Raw genomic sequence first — 19,631 nt, 5'->3', positions numbered from 1 at the left:
CAGCTATGGCCGTGGAGGGAATTCCCTCCAGGATGAATGTCTCCATTCTCTCTCCACGATGTTTTAGGGATGGGGAGTTTATGATTTTAAGGGACAGCTGCTTTTTTCTTTTAATAGCGAGGCAAAACGCACCTCTCTCACACTGCCAGTGGCTTTAATTTTGAACCCTGATGAGATACTAAATAAGTTTCCGTGAATTTTCGAGTCAAATGTCAAATGGTCTTGACTCAAGATGGCTGTGTGACCATCAACAAGTTACTTTCTTTCTCTGAGTCTTTCCTCACCTGTAGAGTCGGTTAACTTAATAGTACCTGCCTCACAGAGTTATAAGGATTAGATCTGGGCAAAGTGAGTATTTAGAGCAGTCACCTGCACGTAGAAGGCATTCAATGAATCCTGCTGTCATCGTTATCATTGTGAGGTCAGCCTCTCCACCCTCTAAAGAATAGCATGTTTGTCCTGTCTTAGCCTTGCACTCAGAGAGGTCAGTGCACTTCCCTGGGCCCAGATGCCATCTGGAGCCCCCATCTGCCTCTCCTCCTTCCCCCTGGAACTAGTTTGTGAAGATTCCCATAAACAGTTTCAGGTGGAGAGGTAACTGTCTTCCCAAGTTCCTTTGGCTAACGCACACTGGTACAAGGAGGCTGATTAATTATAAGCCTGCTGACGGTTTAATTTCCCTGGAGCCACCTGAATACCGTGTGGCCTCTTCTGTTCTTGGTTTTCAGAATACCGTGTTTCTTGAGCAGAGAAGGATCCTCTCCTATACTCTCCTATCATGAATGTAATATAGACACAACCTGCCTTCCTTCGCTGGGAATTTTCTTGGCACACTAAACACCTTGCTCACATTCCTGGGGGGTTTGCTGTGTGATATTTTGGATGCTGTCGACCCTCTCTGGGCCTGAGTCATCTATTTAAGATTGAGGGTTCAGATACTTGATGCCTTGCTGTGTTCAGAGGAGGATCTGAAATGCTTAGTGTTTGGGTTAATACTAGGGGAGATTAAAACTTGGAGCCTGGCTCCACGATTTCCAGTGACCATGAAGCTTCACCTACACAGCATGAATTCTTTTAGGGGATGGGGCAGGAGTGGTGGCACCAACAACAACAGTGGCAGTAGTAGGAGCAGCAGTAATGACCTTTGCCCCTGACAAAGTGGTTTACTATGCCAGAAGCTAAATTAATCACATTGGTTTCATTTAAATCTCCCCCAAACTTTAGGAGGGAAGAATTGTTCTTCCCATTTTACAGATGAAAAAACTGAGGCTCTTTGGCTTGCTCCAACGATTGCTAAATTGCAGACCTTAGGATCTCTGGTCTGTCGTCGGCTTTTGTACTTGCTGTTCCTCAGCCCTAACAGTTATTACCTCAGGGAGCTGTATGGCTGGTTTGGAATCTCTGCTTAAGTGTCATTTTAATAGAGAGAAGACTTCCTTGATGACCCTATAAAATAGGAGCTCCTGTCACTCTTATCCACTTAGCTTTCTTTTTCTTCAAAGCACAATCGATATATGCACATATTGGTTGACCGCGTCTGTCCTTCCACCACGTGAATGTGAACCTGACAAGCACAGGACTTTTTCTGTTTTGTCCATCACTGTATATTCAATGGCTGGAGCAGAGGTCATGGTAACAGTGTTTTCAACATATATGGGTGTAGAATGAACGAGTGATTAAATACCAGGTGCAAAGATCCATGGTCTTAACCATTATCTGTCTTGCTTGGAGGAGTTATGAGATACTTGTTTATAAGATTGGCCCGATTCTTCAAACAGTAGGTGCTGTTGTTTCGTTACCCCCGTGTGTTCAAATGTTGGGATTCCAGATTCCTGAGCTAGAGCCCAAATACGAATCCCCTCCGGACATCTCTCATCATTCCCAAATAGACGCTGCTGACAGCCTTCCAGAAGTACCTCCACCAGCAATGTTCCTGGCCAGGTTTCCAGCCGGAAGACCAAGTTCAGGGTCAGCTAACGTCACTAAAGTCACAGCCTTTGTGTTTTTGGCTTCTCAATTTTCAGTGTCCTTCCCTTGTGTGGGATGGAAGAGAGAAGCAACTGGGTGTAGCTGAGAATTCCATGTCCTACGAAGTGAATTCTCCATTCAGAGGGCAGTACTCTCCTTGGCAAAACGGTCAGGTGGGTACTACATGCTCTTTTAATCTTTCTCTAATCTTTCTCCTCCTCCCTGGTGCCCAGGTAGTGCTGCCCTTGGCCGGCTGCTTGCCTACCCGGTGATGTTTCACACCCCCGTTCTTTCCTCTTTCCTCTCCACCTCTACCTGCCCTGCGTCTCCATCCCACTAAGATTCTGCAAAGTGAGCAAAGTTCATTGGATAAACGATTCTTGACAAGGGCTTCACCGTTAGGTCCAGGAGGGCACCGACCATGTCTATCTAGTGTGCCTGGCTCAGCATTTTCTACTTCCGGGGCCCTCAGTGCTTCCTGCACCCAGGCTGCTCAGCCCTTCTCTACAGACTGTGAGCTCAGTAAGTACTGGATACAAGCAAGTGTACAAAAGAACAAGTGCCATTAACATCCCCAGATACCATATGCATTTTAACCGGGACCTTCAATATCTTAAGACAAAGAGTGAATAACATGGCAGTTTCAAACCTTAAGACATCAAACGCAATGGGGTATTTTCCTCCAGGGCTCCTTTCTGTTGTATGTGTTGTGACTCATACCATGCCGGTGAGTCAGGGAGCGCAGGCCAGTTGAGGGCTTGGAGAAAGGCTCTGTGCTAGTGGGCTGTCTCCGGGGTCTGTTCGTGGAATTGAAATTTGTTGGTGACCTGAGGGCTGAGGTTCGTTTCAAGATTCATTTCCACATGACTCGCTGAAGATGGGGAAGAAACTAGACACGAAGCATGAGTTCTGGCATATGTGGCATTTTATCAACAGGTGGTCTCCCTTCTCTGGCTCTTAACGCAATCTAGTGCTCTCAAACACCCCAGAGAAACAGATAATAGACAAGCCGATGGAGAGAAAGAGAAAGACATTCCTAGGGCATGGCTTAGTTCAATGCCAGGTGGATTTCATATCTGCTGTTCAAATGGAACCACGGTGCATTGGTGGGTGGTACCCATGGTGATGGCCCATGGGGACCCTTTAAAAATCACCAGGGAAAGTAAAGTGGGGATGTCATGGGGGAGGTTCACGGCCCTGTGTAGAGGGTGGGATGAGATGTCCCCCTGACGTTCCAGGCAACCCACATGGTCTATGCTACTGAACAGCAGCCAGACTTTTAATTAAGCAATAGTTGGGGTTCATATTTGCATACTACCATGCAGTTTTACTTCTAAGAGTATTGTTTGAATTTCGGTCATTCCCTTATGGCATCTCCGAGGAGTACTTTCTTCATCAAGAAAAGCCCTGATTGCACTCCTCTGCTATCCTGATGAGAGAGCACAGACTCTTAGCTGCTCTGTAGGGGTGGGAGCTGGAGTTGAACCGGTGTGTGTTGGGGTGGAGGGCGGGGCACCTGGAGCCGGGAAGCAGCAGAGCCATTGACTTTCCAAATCAACAGAGGCAGACAGCCTCTGCTGCTGGTGCCAGGGAGCTGCATAAGCCAGCTCCCCCAGGGCTCCCCACTCAGCCCAACTTCTCCGTGATGCAAAGCAGGCCGCTCAGAAGCTGCCTGCAAACTTTCCACTGAGCGCAAAGCAGTGGTCTCCTGCTCTGGAGGGAAGTCCTCCCAGATCCCGATCAAGGCACGGCCCAGAAAATTGATCTATTAGATTAACCAGGAAGGAAAGAGCGGGAGAGCGAACCGGGAGGCTGTGGAGTGGAGTGTTTTTGCGTAGCAGTCCCCTCCCTTCTGACTCGAGTATTAATTGCTACATTACCACTGCCATGTAAGAAAGACAGTCAGCAAAGCCTGGGAAAGCTCCAGCTTCTCCCTCCCCGCGCTGCTCAGCTTCACCCTCCTCCTCCGTCCCCTCAGAGCGCCCTGTGCCCTGGCAGTGCTGCCCCAGCCCTGACATCCTGAGATCCTCCTGTGGCGAGGACTTGGGTGGACGGCGGGAGGGGGTGGAGGGAGGGAGGAAGGAAGGGAGCAGATATCGTGCCCTGCAGGCTCTCTGGATGCAGAAGCCGGACTCACTGCAGAGGCAGCTGTGCTGTTCCCGTAGCTTCTGGGGTGCGTCCTTCTCTCAGGGTTCGCCCAGGCAGGCTCCAAGTTCCAGGGGCACGCAAGGTGGGTGCCTTTCCTTCTGGGTGCCGACAACAGAGCCTGCCTTCCCTCTGCCACCATGAGCGGCTGCTCCAAAAGATGCAAGCTTGGGTTCGTGAAATTTGCCCAGACCATCTTTAAGCTCATCACTGGGACCCTCAGCAAAGGTAGGGAGCCTGGCCTTGACCCTCGTTTTCTGTATTGGTGCGGTCTGGCTGGTCAGAGTGCCTTGGTGCGGTTAAGTGTGGCCATTCCCGTGCGCCTGGGTCTCAGAGGAAGCTGGGGAGAAATCGGGGGCTGGATTTCAGGATTGCTGACAACCTGGGTCCTGGCTCCGAGCAGGCGGGCACCAGGCCAGGGAGTTCAGCCGGCTGTAATTGCCTGGAACTTTGGAAATGGGTTTGGCGGTGTGTGGCTGATTGGTTACAGGGGCGCAGAGGGACAGAACCCTTCCCAGAGCACTAGAAGCAGCTTAGCATGACTAGAGTTTCAAGAAGTTATCCACGGAGTGTTGTGCCTTGTGATAAAAGAGAGATTTGATGCAGTGGGCCGTGAGTAATTCTGCAGAACAGAGAGGCTGGAGGGGGCGCCAGCAGGAGGTGGCTCGGGGCTGGAAGCCACCGTGCACTGGTGAATACAGGATCTATATCAGCTCTGGGTCTGATGTCAGGAGCGAAGAGCTTCCTCTCACGGGGTTCCAGGGTCTTGCGTTTCTGGGTCTTTGTTCATCGTTTCTTTGTTTTTTTTGGACCCCTGTCTCTCTACATCTCCTACCTATGCCCATTCCCCAGGAGCAGGCGTGGCAGGGAGTTTTCAGGTCTGACTGCCTGGGTAGCCCAGAAGGGATGGTTGTGGACCGGAACTAGGACTGCATGTGTGCATTTCAGCCCCAGGATGCAGAGGGGAGGCTAACTTCTCAGGGGCGTCCCTGCCTCTGGGGCCCCATGTTACACTCTGTACCAAGGAGTGTGAGGGACTCAGAGACACTCTGGCAAACTTTCTGGAGATAAAATTTAAAGAGGGAGCAGCGGCGTGATGTGGCTGCACTGGCTGAAAAAATGTCTTTAAATATTCATACCCTTCGTTCAGGAGGAAAGAGTCTTTGGGGGAGATGCACTGGAAGCAGCAGGCAGGGTATTTGGGGAAGGAGGGAGGCCCACATACTCTTGATCGGGGATTTTTCTAAATGACAATGAGAGAAGATAAAGACTGTGTATGGCCATCTCTAATGACCTGGTTCAGGTCCCCGGCTGCCCGGCAGGTCCAGCATGGTGAAATTGTAAGGTGGGTATGGGAGAAGGAATGGTGAGATTTGGCTTATCTCCTTTCTCTGGCCCTTTCATAGCTCCTGTTCTGTCCCCATTGCACTTCTGAAATAGGGCGCTGCCCCTCCAGGAAGCTCAGGTGGGTTGAATGCCCAATGCTAAGGGTCAGGCTGCCAGGCAGAATTATTAGGGGCTCCAAGTGGGACAGACTGAGGTGAGGCGGAGAGAGCAGAGGGCTTAGGGGATTGTGCAGGGTTCCCCCATTCAATCCTCTCATCAAGGATCCCGGGATCTCAGGGGGTGATGGGTGAGGGGCAGCATCCTATCCCAATCTCTGCTTCCCAGAAATGCAATGGAAAGAGCTTTGGCCTGAACTTAGGAAACCTAGGTCTCAACTCCAGCTTCGCTGTCTGTGCAAGTCACAGCCTCGCTGAGCCTCGGTTTCCTCATCTGTAAAATGAAGCTAACCTATCTACCTCCCAGCCCCGTTTCAAGGATCCAGGGAAGCTGAGACACAGGATCCCTTTACGGAGTGTGTTGCAGTGACCCCTCATGAAGGAGAGGTCAGGGACTGAGATGGGCATGGATCTGGAGAGGGTGACCCAGGCCATCCCCTCTGCCTGCCCAGGATCAAAATCTCTTTAGTGTAGCTGACTGCAGGCAGGTCTGTACACTCCAGGCAGCATCAGAGGGGAAGAGAGATCACAGAAGGACATAATGCCTCAAGAGTGGGTGAGTGTGAGTAGGTGAGGTCAGTCAGGGAGAGAGAGTGTATGCAAAAGTGTGTGTGGAAACGGTGGATGGCTATTTGAATAAATGAGGAGGATGATATTTTCGCCTGTATATTTGCCCACAACCATCCACTTGACATTTATTTACTGAACACCTGCTCTGCGCCACACTCATTAGACGCTGAACATATGGATGAATAGGACTCGAGCCCTCTGTCAAGAAACGTGCATTCCGGTGGGAGCACAGACCAAAGACACAGACCCCACGGGGACATCACTCTGAGTGCTGAGAAGGAGGGAGGCGTGGGTGGGGGCCAAAGGGCACAGAGAAAAATAGCCTGAGCAGGTGAAGAAGCTCCTCCAAAAGTGGCATCTAAACTGAGCCGAGCAGAAGGGCCAGGGCTGGGCAGTGGAAGGAGGTTGGTGCTCCAGAGGGAGCAGCATTGGAGCGTCAGCCTTTGCAGAGAAACCAGCCAGTGGGTCAGGACGGCCCCCTCTCTCTGCTCAGAATCCCGGAGACTAAGATCCGTGTGACACAGAAAGGGCTCCACAGGGACCGGTAGCGGGGACCGAGTGGCCTCCTGGACTCCTTCTGACCTGCTTCACCACTGAGTTTTCTCAGACTCGTGTGAGAGGCGACCCACGGCAGGCATCAGGGCACGATCCTGCCTCCTGGCTCCACAGAGAGCACCGAGAGTTTACACAGCCCTGGCTCTGTGTCAGGCACAGGCTGGGAAGCCAGTGTGCTGCCCAACCCAGGTGTTCAGTAAATATTTTTAAAATAAATGACCAAGAGAGCAGAGTCAAGCCTTGAGCAGGAGAGTGGAGAACAGTCTTTCTAATGTATAGACCGGCCCTAGGTGAATTTAGATTACACCCTACATGGACACATGACATTTGCCTAACGATTTCTGGTTTCCATTGTGATTTCACTTATTCATTATTCATCACACTGAGTCCTAGATTTGCAATAATCCAACCTTTAGAAGAAGTATTTCTCTTTGCTCCTTTCAGGATTGAGGAATGTAAAGATTCTATAGGACCAGGTACCTCCTGCTGGTCCTGGGGGCAATGTATTGTTTCTTAACCTGCCTTGGGAATAACTGGGGAACAGGGAGGGCCCATGACCACCCCCTCTGTGTCCTGCCTGCTCCTGTCCTGGCCACCTCCCCCTGATGCCAGCAATCCCCCGTTCCGCTGGTCTCAGCTGTCAGTGGCCCAGATTTCTCATGGAGGTCCTTTTCAGAGATCAGGTCCTCCCCCTTGACTTTTTTTTTTTTTTTGCTGTACGCGGGCCTCTCACTGTTGTGGCCTCTCCCATCGCGGAGCACAGGCTCCGGACGCGCAGGCCCAGCGGCCATGGCTCACGGGCCCAGCCGCTCCGCGGCATGTGGGATCCTCCCAGACCGGGGCACGAACCCGCGTCCCCTGCATCAGCAGGCGGACTCTCAACCACTGCACCACCAGGGAAGCCCTCTCCCCCTTGACTTTGACCTTTTCCTTCATAGCTCTGATCACAATATGTGATCCGTGTCTCTTTTAGGAACATGTTTGCTTAAGGCCGTCTTCCCCACTTGACTTAAGCTCTGTGAGGGCCCGGCCCACGCGCATTTTACTCACCACTGTAGCCGGAGCTACGCCTCCAGTGCCCAGCCCAGAGTGAGTACTCCACCGATAGCATTAAATGAAGGAAGCAGTGCTACGTGGTACCCTGAGATGATGCTTGTAGTAGCCTGAGCTTCTAGGAAGCACCGTGCACACACCTGTCCCAGAGGTGCTCAGTCTATGGTCAGAGGGTGAGCCTCCAGCCAGACAAATCATTCAGAACCGTGCCTGAGCTTCTTAGGGTCTTGGGAAGGGCATTTAAATTGTCAGAAGAGGGGAGGTTGTGTGTGTTTTGGGGATGGGGGAGAGTCCTAGCACCCTCACTCCTGCCCCTTCAGCTCTACTTTAATTTGTTTCGCATACCGGACTTCTCTGAAATTTAACAAATGAGTTTAAAAAAGGTTTAAAAAAAAAAAGTTTGCAAACGAATTATGCAGTGGCAAAGGCAACTGGCTGCCAGACTAGGACATCTTGGGTTCTCTGCATACTGGCTGGGGAGCCTCGCGCCAGGTCCCTTACCTCTCTCTGGCCTCAGGTACCTAATATAAAATGGAATCGTAAATGGCCTCCTTACGGGACTTCATGAGATTGTGTATGTAAAGCTTCCTGCGCTAATAAGGACCTACAGTGTAGCACAGGGAACTCTACTCCATACTCTGTGATGGCCCATATGGGAAAGGCATCTAAAAAGGAGTGGATATATGTATTTGTACAACTGATTCACTTTGCTGTACAGCGGAAAGTCACACAACATTGTAAGTCAACTATACTCCAATAAAAATTAAAAAAAAAAAAAAAAGATACCCGCATAATAAGTCCTGAGGCAAATGCTCCATGGGGCTGCTACAGTGATTAGCTGGTACTCTCCGGGCTGTGAGCATCTTAACGCAGAGACTTCTCACTCACTCCTTGTTCCTTGAGCCCCTGACACAGACTCTGAGAGCAGCTTCTCGTCTCTAGCACTTTTGCTGTTTCCCCTCTTCTGAACTTGCTTTCCTACGGCCCCACCCAGTGCAGAGACTGACACGCAAGCCACTTCCCACACCTGATTCCCTGATTAGGAGTTAGGAGTGTGACTCCCAGAGCCAGGCCCTCCCCTGCTCTAAAGAAGAACTTACCGGAAGCTCAACTCCTGCCTTGGATGCCCAGTTACACCGGGCTCTGAGGAACGTGCCTCTTCCTGGGCAGCTAGCTCCCCAGCCCTGGCAGAGACCCCCGGGGCTGGCGGCGGGAACCAGAAGTTGTGCAGGCTCCACTCTGGCTGGGGAGGTTTAAGCCCATTTCCTTTTGCATTTTGGGGACCCATCCATTACCCCAGGCACAGATGGCAAAGCCAACGCAAAGCAGGAGGGAGAAATCCAATCCAGGAGAGCTGCTAGTTGTCATGGCCACCCGCGTAGCTGCGGGGTCGGAAGGCGGGGTCGGCAGGGGGGCGGTGCTGACCATGTAAGATTTGTCTCAAGAACCTTGCGCTGGAGCCCCAGCTCTCCCTCCCTCCCGGCCCAGGTCGGTTCTCTGTGTGCTAGGCAAGACCTCAGCTTCAGACCCATCGGAGACAAGCCGTTCCTCTTGCCTCCCCCCTACCGCTGTTCAGGAGCCTCAAGAAAATGACCTTGAACGTGGGGAGGGCTCTGCCCTCAGGCGGGCTGGGCTGGAGTCCCAGCCCTGTGGTCCACCAGCTGTGTGAGCTCGGGTGAGTTGCACAACCTCCCAAAACCAAGGTTCTTCCCTGATCATTGGCGATAATAGCAATATCAACCACGCAAGGCTGTTTTCTAATTTAACAAGGATAATACAAGTCACAGGCTGGCAGCAAGAGGGGACCCTGCACTTGCAGGGAGCTGAGCTCCTTAAACGGCATGCCCTAGGCACCTCTCTTGCCTTGCCCCATCCTGACCCTGGAAGCAGGCATTGCAATCTCCATTTTAACTGTTTTAAGGAAACGGACCTTTCGCTTAGCCAGGTCGCCCAGCTGGCAATGAGTGGCAGGGCTGGAGAAGAACCTGAGTTCTACTGGGGTCAAGACCAGGTGCTTGCCTCTCCACGGGGCTGGAGAGGATGCCCCTGCGGGCTTTGCTCCCCACCTTGTCACCGGCAGAGTGCCACCAGCTCCCCACTAATTTTGTAGGTGGGTTTGTCAGAAATGGTTGTACCTGCTGGGGTGCTTCAGGGCCGCCACCTATCTTGCAAGGGGTTGGGACAAATTCCGTTATGTGGCATGACCTGGGTTAAGGAATAAGCTTGATGGGGAAAGGGAACACCCCACAGGCCAAGGTCAGCAAGACAGACCCATGCGTGCTCTCCTGGCGGCACTATCACCTCTGGGACAGGTGCGCTGGGGCCCAGACACCTGCTGTCTCAAGCTCCTCGCCCATGTGGGACCCTCCCTCACTGCTCTGCATCCTTACAGGGCAAGTGTGAGAAGTTGTCTTGCCAGTGGAGAAATACACAAGTTTCAGGGCACCAGGCAGTCTGGAATTACTAGAATTGTCTAAAAAAAGCAATGACCTTGACTCTGGGGATCTTGAAACCTGTGAGTTGTGACCGTGCCCTCTGCCAGAAGGAGGGCACCTCCTGCCTCCTGAGAAGCTCAGCTTGTGTGCACTTCCCTTCGCTGGGGAGGTTAGAGTCCCCACCAACCCGGGTCCCAGCTGGCTTGCTCTCCTGGCCACTCAGGCGAGCACCTGGCTCATGTTAGCTCAGCCCCCTCCCTGGTTGCAACTGGGAACCTCTGAGTGCTTGTGCCTTGTCATAAGCAGAAAGTTCCAATATTCTGGTCCATTCCTGCCTCTCCAGTCCCAAGCCAGAACCTGCCAGGGTGGGCAGTGTGCTCGCTTTGGCTCTCCCATGTCCGGTAGCCCTCATCCCAGCCTACAGGTCTCTTGTCCTTGCCCCTCTGTAGCAGACCCATCACCCCCTGATTCATTTTGCTGACCAGGAGCTCTCTGGGGTCCCTGTAGTCCCATAGCAGAAGAGAGAGAGGAAGGTGGGACCTCCGCCACCTGCTAAGGCTGTCCCTCTCTGGGGCCACTGGTCCTTTCTTCCAAATGACACCAATACCAGGCAGGAATAATTTGTTCAGCTGCTTATCCCAGCCCTGCTGCACAGACATCCTATTAACTCTAGGACCACGGGGGACCGGCTGGTTTGTTCCAAATTAAAAGTAGCTGGAAATGGGCCCCTCTGGCAGGCGGGAGGGCTGTAGTACAAAGACGCAGGGTGGAGTGGATCCAATCAGGTCTTAATCAGCCTTTGGAGGCCCAGAGGTCCCTGGCCCTGCCAGTGTGACCCTCACCTTCCCCATTCTTCTTAGGATTCCAGAATCTTCCAGGCCACAGAATCTTCCCCAGACCACCTCTCTCATCGGACCACAAGTCCCAAGTCCCCGACAGCTGTTAATTCATGAGAGCGGACGTGGTCATGTGAGGCAGCCATGGATGGCAGGAAGATGCAGGGCAAGCAAGGGCACAGCTCTGGAGCCAGACAGTCCTGGGTTCAAATCCTGCCACTTTCTGGCAGGATAGCCAGGGACAAGCCATGTCCCACCTTGAGTCTGTGTCCTCCCCTGGGAAATGGGGCCAGTAATTCCCTCCTCATGGGGCTACGAGGAGATGGTGCACGTGGCATACCCAGCACCCAGCACATAACTGCTGCCCAGGAGAAGTCAGCTTCCCACCCTTCTCTTCTTTTCATGCAATTAAACCTCGGACCCATAGCCAACAGAAAGGAGGCAGAGCCGAAAGAAACAAGGCTATGAGTCAAGTCTTCTTCCGGCTCTTCTCTAGATGTACGGCTCCTCCAACGTTGCCGCCTCCACGCCCAGTCACTCTCAATTACATCTTCCGTAATCGGGAACTCGTCAACAGCTGAAATTATCCTTTTCATTTAGTGGTTTTCGTTTTTATTGGCCATCCCCTCGCCCCTGTGAGAACTTGAGTGCTCACTGCATGGGGCTTGTTGGTGATGCCTTGAGCACCAGATGCATGTTGAATAAATGATGACTAATCACTTTTCCTGCCCAGCAACATCAGGCTCTGAGACTGGAGTCCCTTTTTGAGGCCTGGGCTTTGTCAGGCGGATTCAGAGGCCTCCACGCCCCATCTCCCTGTTCTGAGTTTCTGTGCAGGAGTTTGACAGAAGCCACCAGCCACAGTGACCTTGCTGAGATGAGAGGTCAGTGCAAGCAAGACCAGGGGCCTGGCCATTCTTCCACCCCAGTTCTCCGGTGCTCTGTGGGATGGCCCTCGCTGCCCGTCCACTACAGCTGGCCAGATGCGCAGAGGGGAGGTCGGCTTACCCCTCAGTGTCCATCTGCTCCCCAGCTGGAAGGGCAGGAGGGAGGACCCAGGCACTGAGGGCCCCACAGGAGGGTAGGGAGTTGTGCAGAAGCAGCAGAGATGAGAAACTTGTACAGGCACCCCAGGCCATCTGGATGCAGTAGAAGCCAGGACCCCAGGAAGAGACATGAGGGAGAAGGTTTACCACTGCCAGTGATTCCAATCCCTGCACTCCTGAGTCTGGAGGTGGAAGGAAGCCTTCCTCCTGTTGGGATGACAGCAGGAGGACCATGAACTTAAAGCAAACCATGGTCCTCTCTTCTTGAAGCCATTGTGTTCCTTCTTGTGGTCTTAGAACTACAAAGAGCAGCAGACTGGGAGCTGGGTCTTCAATTCCAGATCCTTCCCTTCTCTGGGCCTCCATTTCTTCATCCCTAAAATGAGGGAGTTTCTGGCTTCAAGCGTCCCTTCCAGTTTTGGAATTTTAAGATTTTATAGCGATCATTGCAACACTATGCGTGGCACCTGCTCTGGGCCCGACCTTGCTCTAAGCACCGCACACACAATTTTATTTAATACACACAAGAACCCTAGAAGGTGGAGAGCTCTTGTTAACCCAATTTATAGATGAAACGTTCTGAGCTTCAGGACGGGAAAGGCCTGGCTCTGGGTCACACAGCCAGCTTGGGACAGAGCCAGAATTGGAAGTCAGGCTGTCTGTCTCCAAGTTCCAGTTCTACTTCCTATATGACGCTCCCTTCATTTCTAAAACTCAGATCCAGCATAGGAAAGTAATAAAGACAAAACTGGTTCTTCCGCAGCTTGACCAAGAGGCGACACATGCTCTTATTTGAGAAATCAAGGTTTCAAGGCCTCTATTCTGACTGAAGCAGCACAGCTTGGAGGATTCTGCTGAGACCTGTGCCCCCCAGATTACACCCCAGACTGTCATCCACATACACCCCTTCTCCAGTCAAACCACAAAAAAATATGGGAGAACTAGCCTGACAGCTGAGACTGCACAGAGGGGAAAGAAATGAAATACCACCCAGCAAGCATTGCCATTGTAATTCCAGTCTAGCCAATTTTCACTTTTTGCTGGCATGAGCTGGTTTAGAAGCAGAGGCAGGTAATCGGGCAGAAATCAGGGAGGGAGATGTGATTCTGAGGCTTGTGTCTGAGAGGCTGGGGTTAGCCTACCCCAATTTTCTTTCTGTAATCTTTTGATTAACCCTGAGCCAGTTTGGGTGTCATTTTTCAAACCATCTGTGCTTGACAAGCAGAGCCAAGCCCAGGCTTGCAGCTTGCTATCCGTAAACATCAGCTGGGAACCCGCTGTGCCTTGGAGCCTGGGATACTCCTAAGCCACCAGGCATATTGGACTGCAGTCCATCCAGCCCTGGCCTTGTGAGTTACCTACTTTTGTTATTCCCATCCTGGAGCTGGGAGAGGTTGAATAACTTGCCCAAGGTCACAAAGCCAGAGCTGTGACTCTGAAGATCCCATTCAGTACCAAAGAAACACTCTGTGTCAAATCCCTCAGCATCATCACCCCTGGGATGGACTGAATTGTGTCCCCCCCCAGATTCATCAGTTGAAGTGCTAACTTCGATGTAACTGTATTTGGAGGTAAGATTTTTAAAAGGAAATTAAGGTTCAATGAGGTCATAAGGGTGGAGGCCTGATCCAATAGGACCGATGTCCTTATAAGAAGAGGGAGAGACACACACGTAGAGAAAAGGCCATGTGAGGGCACAGCAAGAAGGACAGAGTGGCCATCTACAAGCAGAGGAGAGAGGCCTCACCAGAAGCCAGCACCTTGATCTTGGACTTCCAGCCTCCAGAACCACGAAAAAAATAAATTTCTGTTGTTGAAGTTGCCCAGTCTGTGTATTTTGTTAAGACAGCCCTAGGGAAGTAATGCACCCGAGACAATTCTTTGCATAGCATCCTTTCGCATATCTTTCTATTGTCATAAATATACATAGCATAAAATTGACCTTTTTAACCATTTTGAGGTATACAATTCAGTGGCATTGATTACACGTCACATTGTTGTGCCACCCTCATCACCACCATCCACCTACAGAACTATTCTTCTTCCCAAACTGAAATTCTGTCCCCATTAAACAATAATCCCCCGTTCCCTCCACCCTCACCCCCCCAGCCCCCGTGCACCATTCTACTTTCTGTCTCTGTGAACTTGACTATTGTAGGTACCTCATACAAGTAGGATCCACACCATATTTGCTCTTTTGTGTCTGACTTATTTCGCTTAGCATAATGTTTTCAAGGTTTATCCATGTTGTAGCATGTGTCAGAATTTCATTCCTTTCTAAGGCTGAATAATGCTCCAGAGTAGGGATATACCATCATTTTTTTTTAAATCCATCCAACCGTTGCTATTCATCCACTCCCATATTTTTAAAAGACATAATCCCCTTGCTCACAACTCTGTCTCCAGTAGTTTCTTGCCACATTCAGAGTCAAAGGCAGACTTTCGTCTCTGGTCTGCAGCCTTTGCGTGATCTGTCCCTGCATTTCTGGCCTCCTGTTCTGGCGGCATTCTCCTCCAGGAGTGCACCCCAGCCACCAGGCCATGTTGTTTTTGCTGGAACCCCAGCTCCTCCAGCCTCTGGGTCCTGACGGTTACTGTCTCTCCGTCTGGACACCCTCTGCCAGCTCTCCTCTGGCTCTCTCCCGCACTTCATTCAGATCCCCTCCTGTCTACAGTCGCCCCCGCTGTGCACAGAGGCATTTCCTCCCACCTAATGCTGCCTCATTTTCCCGCATAGCCCTCCTGCAATTACATCACACATTTACTCATTTGTTTCTGGTCTGGCTTGTGCCCTGAGAGTCCAGCTTCACAAGGGCAGGGACTGTCCTGGCCATTGCTGCTTCCCCAGCACCTGGCACAGGGCCCAGCACATAGTAAGTCCTCAGGGGAAGCTGAGAGGTCCACCAGGCAGACGAGAAGCCCAGGAGGAGACCACCTGGTGGGTGGCAAAGCTGGCCCTTGAACCTGGGCCTCTGAATCCACTTTCCTTTCCTGAAAGTCTCTGCACTGCGTGCCCATTAAAGGCCCCGGTTCTGTATTCTGCCTTCCCAAGTCCGTCTTTCCAACCACACTTACCCCCTTAGCAAGGTGTCAATGATCCAGACTCAATGGAAGGATGAATGGAGAAAGGAAGAAAGGGAGGGAGGGAGGATAGATCGTAAGTCCTTCGATTTGAATGTCTTCCTGTGCCCTCTACTCAACCGTCGTAAAAGCAAAGCAGACCTCTCTCTCCTGACTTCACTCTTTCCCTCTATGTGTCCCCAGTTTGCACCTTCTGTTATCTTTGCTCGCTGAGTTCTGTTGATTATTTCTCCCTGGTGTTTCTCTTGTCTGTCACTCTTTCCATTCTCAGCGCTGTCCCCAAAGTCCAAACTCTCATCACGTCTCACTGCTTTGCGGCAGCAAGAGAAATGCAGCAGACCGCATTTCTTTCCGCTTCTCCCCTCCTGTCTCCTCCACACCAGGGCCGAACAAAGAGATAATCCATGCGACCCTCTGACCAGAGAGCCCTACTTCTAGAAGTCTGTTCTAAGCAGATCATCAGAGATGTACACCAAGACTTTTATTCAGCAGGGTTCATCATGGTACTACATTATAATAGTGAAAAATTGAAGACAATCTCAACTTCAGTCAAAAAATAGTTGGTTAACTGAATTTTGGTTCATCCATCTGATGCAGTAATACTAAACCTTTGAAAAATTATTTTGAGGACTACTTAATAGCAAGCAGAAATGCTATTGACATAATATTAGGTGAAAAATCAGGATACAAAACTATAAGTACAATGAGATTCCAATCTGTGAATAGATAGGTGGGCAGAAAAAGTAAAACAGAAAAGAAATCAACTGAAATATCCTGGGTTTTAGTTAAGATCAATGGTTATTTTTTAAAGTTCTTCTGATAGAAGAAGTGTATTGTCCGCCTTGCCTTCAATAAGCATGTATATTTAATCAGACCGTAAAAATACCATTCCCTGAATACACATCTTTAATTTTTTAATTCTTCCCAATACCTTATAAAATGTATGCTTTCACTGCACTGTATCACTGCCTGTCCTCACCACGTTAGAGCACACCCGAAACTTCCAGACCTGGAAATGTCACAGCCGGCATCTCATGGTCTCAGCCTGCTTCCAGCTCGTGTCTCCCCAACTACAAACACATTCTCCAGCCAAACTCATCCCCATGTGGTTTCCAAAGCAGACTTGTGTTTTATGTCCCTGAACCTAGCCTCAAATGATTCAGAAAACCAAATGCACACACACACACACACACACACACAGAAGGAATACAAATATGGCAAAATATTGATAATAATTTGTGAACCAAGGTGAAGGGTATGCGTCTCCTATATACTAATTTTGCAACTCTTCTATAGTTGGATATTTTTAGAATTAAAGTTGGGGAAAATAAAGGAGTAGTATAATCTGGCATTTAAAGGCATTGGCTCTGCTATGAAATGACCTTAGTTTAAATCCCAGCTCTACCACCTATTAGTTGGGTGACAATGACCTCAGGCAAGTTACGTACTTCCTAGGTCTCAATTTCTTCATCAGTGAAACGGGGATAATGGAAACCATCATGTATTTATTTCCCACCATTGCCTGGAGAATGGAATACATGAGTGTAAAGGGCTTGGTGAAGAGTCTGGCCACCCTTGTTCGTTGTGAACGACTAGTGTCAGTGTTCAATATGAGAGATCAGATTCTTAACCATGAAGTTATCCATGATGCTCTCTACCTTCCTAAACAACTCAACCCTGGATAACTAAGTAAAGTGCTGTTGTTTGGGAATCTTTTGCTTATGGGATTCTGTTTCTGCCACTGGCACAGAGCAGGGAGAATGCAGTGCCGTTTCCTGCCAGCATCCACATCTCCAGGCCCTGGCACAGTGCCTGGCACAGAGGAGGCAGCCAGTAAGTGCAAAAACCTCAAAATGAGGAGCTTGAAGGGTTCAAGTTGCGCTTTAAAGAAAGTTCATCTCATCAGACACAAGCTTGTAACCTTGCTGATGCAGCCACTCTATTCCCATGGGTGAGGCATCACCTTGATAAATTAGCTGTGGATATAAGCACCCTGCAGTTGGCATGGAAATGCAATTTAATTTCCAATTAAGCCTGATTTCTGGGCCGAGGGATTGGCCTGCCTCACACTGAGAGAATTATTCCAGCCAGACCTATTGTTGTCAATGTTGGGGGTTCTCCCATGAAGGGGACTATCATGGAAACTGGTCCTTTGGCCCTTGGATGGTTCAACCAGGTTCTGCCTTTCCTCCAGAACTGAGTTTATAACAAGTAGATTCAAGAAAGTTCAAAGCAAAGACAGTCTCTCTGTGGCAGAAATTCTTAAGACAGAACACAGCTAGAAACAGATTGAAAGGGAGAGAGATGCAAGATGGTCCTCAATGATGCTCACGAGAAAGAGAAGTGAGAAATTGTGCATGAGAAAAGAGGGGTGCTGGGAAGTTCTCTGAGCTCAAACAGAGAAGAATCTGTATAATCAGAGGAAGGAGATACGTTTGCTCAAATGGAGAGTGAACATTTGCGGAGCATCTTTTATACACCGGACACAGTGCTGAGCGCTTCACATTCAGTATTGCACTGAGTCATCACAAGCACCCTATAAAACAAAAGATGCTATGCTCATTTTCCAGTTGAGGAAACGGAGTCTCAGGGAGATTGAATAAACTGCCCAGGGTCATAGACAAGCCAGATTCGAACTTTCATTCTTCTGAGCTTTCCTCCCTGCAGGCTCCCTCTCTAAACACAAATGAAACATGTCGTTTAGAACCAGAAGAGTAAGGTTACACTAAGCTGAAACTTACCTCCCGCAAAATTTAAGGATAAGAAAAAGGCTTTGAAAACATGTTCTGAGAGAGAGAGTAAAAACAACTGACTCAGTAAAAATAACCGAGTTTGCTTGGGGCACGTGATCTGATGGAGGGGCAAATAACACCTATTTCTGCTTGGGTTTCCCATCTTCCCCACAAGGTGAAAGACTGGACGTGATGGTCCAGCATGGCTAAGAGGCTCACAGGTGCTCAGAGGGCTCAGGCTACTCCAAACCAATGAGGTTCTGGCTTGGGGCTCAGAAAATTTCAGTTCCCGGAGTTGGAAAGAACCAACGCAGGGCATATAAAACGGTGTTTAAAGACACACATATATGAGATGTTTCCAAGACTACCACTTGCGTGGCCAACAGAGTCACAGAAAAATTAGTTAGAGACCAAGAAAGTGTCACATAGCTCTATTTTTATTAATGATTGCAAAAGAAAATTCTAAAGCTATGTATAAATAAGCATGCTGTCAGCTCCTGGACACACCCTAGAATGGACTATTTTGAACCAGTGATTTGGGAACACTTGGGGAAAAAAAGCAGGGTTGACTGACAGAAGTGTGGGACCCCTGAGAAAGGGACAAGTCAGCCCAGCCTCTCTTCCATTCTGCTTTTTAGTAGAGACATCAGGTCAGGGATTTCTGTGGCCATAGCATGCCTGGTTGGTGCCAGGTATTTCATGGGCTGTGGACTGGGTGATCACAGCATCAGGCAGACTGTAGCCAGCCTCATCTGCCTGTCCATCTTGGCAGTTTCCCCATCAGAATCTTTGCAGAGCTTTTTCGGATGCGTATGGTTGGGCCTCACTCCACAGCTGTGGACTCTTCAGAGGTGTGGCTCCAGGGAACCATTCGAGAGCCTCGGCTCCATGGGAATGTATATAGAGGCACTTAAAAAGCTCTCAGTACTGAACTAGCCCTGCTGGGAATTTTCCATTTTTGATATGGGGCAGAGATTAACGGGCAGGACGCACAGTGGTTAGAGAGTAGAGCCTGAAGCCGTACTGTTCAGGTTTGAATCCCAGCTCTGCTATTCACTAACTGCTATTTACTGACTTCTGACCTGCGGCAAGTTAAATCTCTGTGCCTTTGTTGCCTCATCTACGAAGTGGAGATAGTAATAATAGCCTAAAGGATATTGTTAGGGTTAAATGGACCTTACATGTAAGGGTTTAGCCCAGATCCTGGTCTACAGCGTTCAACAGATGTTAAGTCTTATTATTATTACGGATGATAGATTCTTGTTCCGGATGTAACTTGCTAAATACATCCCCAAATGGAAGTAGCTACCTCCCAGCACAGTGAGTTATTTGTCAAAAGAGATATTGATGTAGGTTGTTGCTAAGGGGGAGTGTTATAGGGAGGGTTCAAGCACCAGATCAGAAAGTGAAGAAGCACTAGATGATCTTGAAAGAACTACTGACCCTCAGAGAATATGAGTTTCCATTTGAATATAAGAAATCAAAGGAGTGTCGAAACGTAGAGGCTCCAGAATTGGAGCCTGAGACGAGGGCTCAGGGCAACAGTCTCACTGGGAGTGGAGAGAGAAGATGAGTCTTAAAGCCGCAGATGCTAAGTAAACCCCTGTTTTTCTTTTATGTATATGGAGGGAGGTTGGTGTGAGATGCGGGAGATTATGGGAGATCGAAGTCTCTCTAATGGAGGCAGAAGGTGCAAGCTTTGGGAGGA

The 19,631-nt window shown here is 49.8% G+C and overlaps 1 protein-coding gene across 2 annotated transcripts in view; it reads left to right on the top strand.

Annotated features, from left to right (window-relative positions):
• The first annotated feature begins 3,538 nt into the window (after positions 1 to 3,538).
• KCNIP1 (potassium voltage-gated channel interacting protein 1) overlaps positions 3,539 to 19,631 on the top strand; it is a 356,720-nt gene continuing 340,627 nt past the window's right edge. Inside the window, exon 1 of one of the 2 annotated variants that reach the window (XM_032628580.1) lies at positions 3,539 to 4,341. In XM_032628580.1, coding sequence (XP_032484471.1) covers positions 4,254 to 4,341 — 88 coding nt within the window. In that variant the 5' untranslated portion in view covers positions 3,539 to 4,253. The remainder of the gene's footprint in view (positions 4,342 to 19,631) is intronic. The other variant, XM_032628578.1, reaches the window with a different exon arrangement.

The sequence above is a fragment of the Phocoena sinus genome, chromosome 3 (assembly GCF_008692025.1).
Source record: "Phocoena sinus isolate mPhoSin1 chromosome 3, mPhoSin1.pri, whole genome shotgun sequence".
In the NCBI taxonomy this organism is placed as follows: domain Eukaryota; kingdom Metazoa; phylum Chordata; class Mammalia; order Artiodactyla; family Phocoenidae; genus Phocoena; species Phocoena sinus.
The sequence above is the reverse complement of the archived record's forward strand: the minus strand, read 5'-3'. Positions and strand labels throughout refer to the sequence as shown.